The sequence below is a fragment of the Peromyscus leucopus genome, chromosome 1 (genome assembly GCF_004664715.2).
Source record: "Peromyscus leucopus breed LL Stock chromosome 1, UCI_PerLeu_2.1, whole genome shotgun sequence".
Classification (NCBI taxonomy): Eukaryota; Metazoa; Chordata; class Mammalia; order Rodentia; family Cricetidae; genus Peromyscus; species Peromyscus leucopus.
Window position 1 is genome coordinate 165099544 of NC_051063.1, and position 9077 is coordinate 165108620.

General features: G+C 49.6%; 1 protein-coding gene across 3 annotated transcripts; it reads left to right on the forward strand.

The window, feature by feature from the left end:
- The first annotated feature begins 271 nt into the window (after positions 1-271).
- Positions 272-9077, forward strand: LOC114683936 (myeloid cell surface antigen CD33-like). Of its 3 annotated transcripts, none has more exons than XM_037199988.1 (5): positions 272-893; positions 1085-1363; positions 4280-4385; positions 4702-4783; positions 6872-7023. In XM_037199988.1, the coding sequence occupies exons 1-5, from the start codon at positions 458-460 to the stop codon at positions 6923-6925; spliced, it is 957 nt and encodes a 318-aa protein (XP_037055883.1). In that variant the 5' UTR covers positions 272-457; the 3' UTR covers positions 6926-7023. The 3 variants fall into 3 exon arrangements, with proteins under 3 accessions (XP_037055883.1, XP_028714142.1, XP_028714143.1); XM_028858309.2 differs by lacking the exon at positions 6872-7023 and adding an exon at positions 7100-9077 and having other exon boundaries at positions 273-893; XM_028858310.2 differs by lacking the exon at positions 6872-7023 and adding an exon at positions 7100-9077 and having other exon boundaries at positions 273-893; positions 4283-4385.

Genomic DNA, 9077 nt, shown 5'->3' on the forward strand with positions numbered 1-9077 from the left:
CAGCCTTTTCGGCTGAGGAGTTGGTGAGGTGAGAGGTGTTCCTTTGCCTCACTGATCTTTCAGTATTTACCCCGCTATCTGGCTCCGGGTTTTTATTAAGACCAATTAGGATTCGTGCAACAGAGTGGGAGGACCTGATATGTCCCCTGTGTCTGGTTCTGACTCCGTGGTAGGATCCCCTCCCTCCTTCCCTCTGCCTCCTTCCCCTCCCCCTTCTCTCTCCCTCCCCTACTCTCTCTTTCCTCTCCTTTAGGTGGTTCTCTAACATCTGTTGGGGCCTTAGCCTCAGGGTTTCCATGTACTCTGTGGTGAGGGTAGGAACACGAGCCCTCTGTGGTTCCTCTTCTGTGAACTGAAGTCTCTGGCTTCTTTCCAACTTCAGAGGATTCTGCAACACTTTCTCTTGAACCTGACCTCCCATCTCTACTCACTCACAGAACCCCAGGAACTCTTCCCAATGCAGCTGCTTCTGCTGCTGCTCTTGGTGTGGGTACATCACTGGACACTCAGAGCCAAGCCTTCTACTGCCACAGAGTGCAAGGATGATAGACACAAGGCGGAAGTGGAGATGGTGCTGGTACAGGAAGGCCTCTGTGTCCTTGTGCCCTGCACATTCACCGGTCCTAGGGCCAATCCTGTTTATGGCTCCTGGTTCCACACAGGGGCTGATACAAGTCAAGACTCTGCAGTGGCCACAAACAACCCAGAACAGCAAGTGCTGAAGGAGACCCGGGGCCGATTCCACCTCGTAGGGGACATGAAGAGCAACAACTGTTCCCTGGATATCAGAGATGCACAAAGAGGTGACAACGGTTCCTACTTCTTCATGGGAAAGCAGCAAAAAAAGCCACAGAGGAGTTCCTGTGTGAAGCCAGTGTCTGTGCATGTGACAGGTAAGTTGTAGGCTCCCACCATTGGGGAATGTCATGGTGCCACAGGACAGGCCTGGGATGGGACCCCGTTCTGAAAGTGGCTGAGGCTGGAGCATCAGGACTCTCACAGGAGCTAGAGCAGAGTCAGGCCTTTTCTCCCAGCTGCACCTCACCCACTACCTGATCCTACATGGCTCCCCTCTCTTCACCAGCCCTCACATACAACCCCCACATCCTCCCGCTGGAGACCCTGAAGCCTGGCTATCCCAGAAACCTGACCTGCTCTGTGCCCTGGGCCTGTGAGAGGGGGACACCCCCCATCTTCTCCTGGATGTCAGCTGCCCTCACCTCCCTGGGCCCAAGGACCACTCTCTCCTCAGTGCTGACCCTCACACCCAGGCCTCAGGACCATGGCACCAACCTCACCTGTCAGGTGGCCTTCCCTGGAGCTGGTGTGACTGTGGAAAGGACCATCCAGCTCAATGTCACCTGTGAGTAAAGACAAAACACCCTGTCCATGAGGATGTAGAGACAGGAAGATGGGGCTGGAGAACCATGGTGGGTGAATCCTGAAAACCTGGTGAACTAGGGACACAGAAGGGCACCAGAGCCTGTTCCTCTACTAGGCTGATTTCTGGGATGGTGTCAAAGGTAGCTGCCTTATCTCATGCTCACCCCAAGTAAAGAGAGAACCCCATTCTCTGTTCATATGCTACAGAGAACCAAGATTGCTGCCTTACCTCATGCTCACCCCAAGTAAAGAGAGAACCCCATTCTCTGTTCATATGCTACAGAGAACCCTCAATCTATGCCTCCCAGGATGTGGCCAGCAGTTACTGGGAACGTAGCTGAACCAACTTCACTCAGACTTGATGTGGAATATTCATCATGAACCACTCATCAAGCCTCCTCCCCAGGGATTTCTGATACTTGCAGGGATATCCATGAGAGACCAGTAACTTCTCCCCTGTCCCTCTGTACAGATGTTTTTCCTCCAGTCAGTGACCCTCCTGGGGGAATTTTTATAAAATGATCTTTAGTTTTCCGATTGGCTTAAGTTCCGCAGTAGAAGTGAGTGGTAAATACCAGAATTTCCTACACACCCGCCGCACCCACAGTGCACAGCCTGCTGTGACACCATGACACGGTGCACAGCCTCCTGTGACACGATGACACAGTGCACAGCCTCCTGTGACACCATGACACGGTGCACAGCCTCCTGTGACACCATGACACAGTGCACAGCCTCCTGTGACACCATGACACAGTGCACAGCCTCCTGTGACACCATGAGATGCTCCATTGCCACGAAGGATGAGTCTTCACAGACATGTCACCATGGCCTAGAGATCACAGGTCACATCAGGGTCCACTATTTGACACGTGTATGATGGGCTCCACCATAATGGTGTCAACCAGAATGTTAGCTCAACTCTAAAAGTCTCTTGGGGATGCTTTGTCAACATTACTGTTGTTACTGATGTTGCTGCTTGCTGCCAGTCCTGAAGCTCTTAACCCTGACCTCTGCCCAACCATCAGCACACTCCCTACCCTGCCCTGTTCACGCTGTTAATGGCATGTGGTCTTTACTGGACAAAGAGCCTATAAGAGCAGAGGAGATTCCCTCGGTAGTGTGGACAGGAGATGCTGAAACAGCTACCTGAATCTGTGTGGGAGGATCCCAGGAAGCACAGCCAGGCAGAACCACGTGGGCTCTCTGGGTCTGATTCAAGGCTCCAACAACCACCCTCCTAACCACTCTCATCCACCCTCTCCGTAGGCACTAACAGTCACGTTGACCCTGAGGGATGGACAAAAGAGACCTGGAGAGGGACTCAGATAGCATCCTTGGGAAGAAGAGAGAGGAGAATATGAATCCATGCACTCTCTGTCACTGTCTGTAGTTGGATGCTTCAGAGAGCAGGATTCTGGTCCTGCTGTTACCAGCACATAGTGGGGGGGGGGGGGCGTCATCTTTTTGCTCTCTTGGGGTAGAAACCATAGTTGGTCAAGAAGCTTGTAATGGTCTTCATCACTTTCTGACCCCTGTTCCCTGGGTGTTTGGCAGCAATGAGCAGAGGCAGGCGGAGCAGAGGCAGGAGGCAGCTCCTAGTGTTCCACTTCTGCAATTGTGTTAGGACCACTAGCCCTACCAGAGTGACAGTTCTGCCCAGGCTGAGGGAAGTTCTCTGACTTGAAAGCTCCCTGGAAACCTTCCGGGTTCTTGGGCTGTATTGTCCTCTGACTCCACATACATTCATAACTTTCTTCTCGGTTCCTCTCAGCTCTCCATCTCTCCTGTTGCTCTCCTTCTGATGGCTTCTTCTTCCTCTGTTGGAGATTCTGAAGGTGTCAGAGGCTGGCTGCCTTGTCCCCTCCATGCTGCCTGCTGACTGGCCAATAACTGTTCCCTTTCTCTCAGCGGGCTACACCCCACTATGCTTTCGCTTCTACTTTCTTCTTCTTGGTACCAGTTCAGCCTACACTACTGAAAAAAGACCAGAAAAACATTTCAAGAGAAGCTTTTCACGGAACCTAATGCTGTGACACCTATATTTCTCAGCCCACTCTGAAAGAAGCTAAGGCAGCCCGTGTCTATAAGCTAAAAGGGTGTTTGGACCAATCACAGCCTCACCTCTTCACGGGGGGGGGGGGGGGATGGGGGATGGGGGGGTGTCCCTTTCTTCAGCCACTGGGGAAAATGCTTCCACTCTGGTTCCAGTTAAAATAGTTTCAGAGTCATTTGGAGCTCTTTGAAAATTGTGAAAGCAAAAAGTCCCCTATAAACTCTTCCAAACCCCTCTGGCTGGGGCTGGCCCTTCAGGAACCAAGATAACCAGCTGTGAGCTGGGGGCTGTATGGTGTTTGCATAAACACAGAGTAGCTAGCTGCTTGCTGCTTAACTAAGAACGCTTTTGCTCAAGGGAGCCAAAGCAGCAAGAGACAATCCAACACCCAGTGACTGGGGAATCTGATTGCCCCATCTCCCAACATCCTTGCCTACTTATGAGAAAATAAACTTCAGAAGGAAGCCTTACAACAAGAATAAAGAATGAAACATTAACCCTCACAGAGACTTTCACAGATTTCAACATTACATCAAGATCGCTTAGCATCTTTCCAGTGCTCTGGGGAGAACTGTCCTCCTCATTATTTGTCTGTGTGTTTGATGTAGAGGTTCCAGGTAGAGAGGACATGGGTTCTGGGAGAGATGGACTCCAGTGGGCAGGAACACAACCTGGACAAGAGGGCTCAGGTGGACTGTGTGCTTTATCTGAGATTCTAGAAAAAAACAAGCTCCTGTGGTGGGGAACAGACTTTGTGACTGGACCCCATCTCAGAGATGAGAGCCCTGGAGAGGTACAGGCTTGCTCATCAAGATCAGAGCTCACCTAAGTTTCCTTCAGCAGGGAACCCAGGAGGAAAATCAGCTTCAGGAGTGATTCTGGGAGCCATCGGGGGTGCTGGTGTGACAGCGCTGCTCTCCGTCTCCACCTGCCTCGTCTTCTTCATGTGAGCCTCAGCTCTGGGTCAGGGACGGGTGACTGGGGATACGAAGAGGAAGGGACTGAGAGGGCTGTGAGAACATGTGACCAGAGCACAGGCTGCAGGGTGTTGAGAACCCAGGTGGCAGCCTCTGGCAAGCACAGATCTGCCCCATCTAGATGTCTAGATGTCTAGGAAGTAAGAGTAGTTCTTGTCACAATCATGTCATAAGGGACACTTGACAAGTGCTCCTTAGATCTATCATGGTCATATATTCTATGATCATGACCATAACCCCTAGTTTGAGGAAACCAGGCTGACCGAGTCTTTTGCCTCCCATCAGAGTGAAGGCACACAGAAAGAAAGCAGCCAGGACTGCAGTGAGCATGAGCCACATGCACCCCACTGCTGAGTCACTTTCCCAGGTAAGTGCCACAGGGACCCTGGAGCCTTTGGGACACTTCCTTGTGGGAGGAGAACATGGTGGCATCCCGTTAAGCATATACAGATCGGAACATGTCGCTTCCCCCTTGCTGATGGTCTTGATATACATGTGGTCTTTAAGTATAGTGAGGCCTGCCAATCATTAGACCTTTGTTTGCTATTGAAAAAGAGTATAGAAATCGCTTTCTAGGAAGGAGGGGCTTGCTGGGCCATGTAAAGCTACATGAGGCAACATCAGGTCTGTTCATCATCAGTGAAGGTGAGGGGACAACATAGACAGGAGCCCTGACTGTGGAGTTCATTAGAAAGAATTAATGGAACAGGGTGAGCAGACTGGGCAGGCTGGGCAGCTTCAATCAGCCACTCTGAACATCAAGGCTATTTCTATTCACCTGGTAACCGAACCTGGGGTTGTGGGGTAGAAGGACAGAGGCTCATTGTGTCAGAGCTCCCTAAAGGATAAGGTTGGGTTAGATGTAGGACTGGGGTTTGCATGGGAAAGATGCACATGCAGCCAGGTCTTTCATTGTCCCTAGAAACTCTCTTCCCAAGAGAAGCAGCACCTCCAGGGTCAAAAGCCCAGACGAGAACATCACAAACACAGTCATCAATCCCTGAACATGCTTCTGTTGATGTCTCTCCATCTCTGTGATGGTACTTGTGTCCCCCTACCCAATCAGCACCCAGCCCCTGTACATCCCAGGTCCTTCTCTGCAGTATGTCACAAAGAATGTCTGATGCTTCTGAATAGATAGTGTAGTGCCAATCCATGGAGTGTGAGACCAGGGGACAAGTTCCAGGCCAGCCTAGGCTACGCAATGAGATTCTGTTTCTAAGAACAAAATACAACACAAAAACAGAGGTGTTGACCCAGTCCAGGTCCAAATGATGGATCTGGATGAGAGTGATATTCTGCATACACCTCTAAGGAAGACTCAAGAGGTAAATGAATGCCTGTGTATTTGCAAAACAGCTTGCCGTCTCCATCTCGTATGTGTCATAGATGACTCATAGAGGTCACACATCACAATTCTGTGGTTGCCATGAATAGTTTAAAGAACTGAGCTGTCAATGCACACAGCCAGCCCTGCACATGGAGGAAATCATGAAAAGAACCATCACTCTGGTTCCTAAAAGGATGAGGAGTCTCTGAGATGTCCAGGTGAAAATGGACAGTAGATACCAGAGCCTGGGGTCAGCGGACTCTCCACATCAAGGTCTAATGTGGTTGAAACCACAAATACTAGGAAAGCCCACACAGAATGCACTAAACCTGCCATCACTCAGAGTCATAGAGATGAAGCAGAAGAGGCAAGGAGACTGGGAGGAGAAGCCACTGAGCAGAGCCATCTGTGAGGAGAGTGCAGAGATGTGTCCTGTGGTCACAGGTGATGACAGGGTGCCAAGGAAGGGACTGAGTGTCCTACAGGAGGCCAGGAGTGAGAATGGAACTGGTATTTAACGAAATCAAGCTGATTTTGATACTCAAAGGTCTGGGAGCTGAATGGAAAGAAATCCCTCTTACCAGCAGGAACTAGAGCGAGAAAGGGAGGTGAGGGGGTGGGCACTATGGGTGCTAAGCATGCTTTTGAGAAAACTTGCATTTAATCAGAGCTGGAAAATGGGCCAGTAGCAGGAAGTGGCTGTGCTTTGTAACTATCAGCTGTTTCTATCAGTGTCCAGTCCATATCAGTCTCCAGAGCATGCCACACATTTGTCTGTGACAGACATCTCAGGCCTGCGGCAGCAGGACTCCCATAGTGTTCCCACCACTTGGAGACCCAAAAAGAGAAGCTAGGCTCTGGGGAAACTGCTGTCCTTTGGCCTCCCTCCAGTTCACATATGTGACCACAATACCAGCCATCATGAAGCTTCATCCTTCTAACACCTGAGTTACGTGACCCATCTCTTGTTTCTCTGTGATCCATCTTCAGCACATGAAACATCTCAGGGAGATCTGGGGTGCAGTTCATGTTCAGTAGATTGGTGACCTTGTAAAAGACCCAGCCTCCTTAAGGCTTGGTTTTCCTGTTGGTAAAATGGGTAAAATAATAGTATTTTCCACCTAGGTCCTTCAGAGATGGCCGTGGAATCTGGAAAGCAGCGTGGGTGGCTGGGGATAATGGAAGCAACACATACAAATGAGTGGAAAGAACAAATAAATCAGTGTTGTGTAATCAACTGACACTTCAGAAACGCTTCATCGGAGTGAATGAATGTCTTGTTGGAATGAATTCATTTCCATAACCTTTTCTGCCCCCAGGCCCACCCTGACTTTCTTCTTTCTCTCCACACAGTGTCAACAGCAGGACTCCAAGGTTCACAGCCATGCTGAGGACCCCACCTTGGGGATAGAGCAAGAAGTACACTATGCGTCCCTCAGCTTTCACAGGTCAGCGCCTCGGAAGGAAACCTCTCCCTAGTATGTAGAGATATGGACCCATGGAGGAACCATCAGGAACATCACTCTTAGCCAGAATACTGTGTCCTCTGTGGCTGATTTTCAGAGACTTTACATCATACAATTCTGAGGTTTCTGCCGAAGCAAAGTCTCTCTGAATTCCCTTGTGAATATATTTCTCTCAAGACCAGTGAACTGGGCATTGAATACTGCCTCTCACATGCCCAAGTCTATAAAAAATGCTCATATCACTGAGGGAAGTCAAGACAGGAACTCAAGCAATAAGTTGATGCAGAAACCATTGGAGAGGGGCTGGAAAGGTAGCTCAGAGGTTAAGAACATGCAATTCTCTTGCAGAGGACCTGAGTACAGTTTCCAGCACCCACATCAGGTAGCTCACAAGCACCTGTAACTTTAGCTCTGATCAGAAGCACGTACCCACCCTGTCCTGACTAGTTTATCATCAACACGTTATTTGATACTGGAGACTCCAGTGAGGAAATGATCCTGTAAGATTTGTCTGTCGTCGGCAGTGCATTTTCTTAACTAGGGATTTTCTGTGAGTGCCCAGCCCATTGTGTGTCATGCAACATATGAGTAAGGGGTGGTTCTGGGTGCAATACCAAAGTGAGCTGATCAAGCCAGTAAGAAGCGCTTCTCCAAATCCTCAGGATCAGTTCCACCTCCAGGTTCTTGCCTTGAGCACCTGCTCTGATTTTCCCGGATGATGGACTGGTGTCTGAAATAGACCCTTTCCTCCTCAAGCTGCTCTTGGTCATGGTGTTTCATCGCAGCAGTAGGAAACCTAAGACTGAAAATGGTACCAGGAGTAGGGTATTTCTTGACAGACCTGACCATGTTTTGAGGAGGATTGTGAAAGGACTTTGGAACTTTGAGCTAGAAAAGTCATTAAGTGTTCAGAGTTTAATGATCTATTGTAGGAACCTAGACGATAATGCTGGGAGCAGTGCAAACAATGGAGGCTTGTCTTCTAGAGTTTCAAAGGAAGCAAAGACTCCATTGGAGATGTGTGATACTTTGAATTAAGAATATGTGGTTCTGGTCAGTTGGGGAATCAGCTGTAATTAACAAGAGACCAGCATCATTCAAGTGAAACCTTTTTCAGTCTCAGTTCTACTGAGACAATTGATGCTGGTCAGCAGAAGCTGAGAAATCATCAGTGGTTAAGAAGAGACCAGCATCATTGAGGTGAAATCTTCTGGGAAGTATTTCTTTAGTGTTGGCACACAGAAACTGTGTTCCAGAGGGGCCATGCTGGTAACTTCTGCTGACAGCCGAACTTGGTCATGTGGAAGAGTCACTGAGGTGGTACTGAAAAGGCATGAAGGGGTCACGGAGAGCAGATGAGGATTGGTACTGTGCAGCAGGACTGGAATCCATGAAGAGAGGCCCAGAGAGGCCACGGGTGAGGTGCAACCTCAGCCGCAGCAGAAGCCCCAGGACTGAAGATGAGTCTTAGCAACACATGGCAGGATCAGAGTCCCTGAAGAGAGACCAGGAGAGGCTGCTGGTGAAGGTGCAGCCCAGTTTCAGTGCGGACCACAGCATTTTGGAGATGCCAGCACCATGGGATGACCATTGAGGGCAGCAGCAGCCATGTAGTGGAGCTGACCTGCACCTAGGAGACAAGCTGTGTGTGTGCTGTATACATAGAGGCAGAGAGGTGCCACTGACAATCCCTTTGGAGCCCAGATCATGGGTCCCAGATGTCTGACACTGACCTTTATACTGCTAGACCTTAGTTTTGTTTTGATCTGTGACTATACCCTGGTTCTTCCCTCTTGGATAGAGGTATATAGCCTGTGTTTGATTTTACAGAAGTCCACAGTAAAGAGATGGAACTTTTCAAGAGA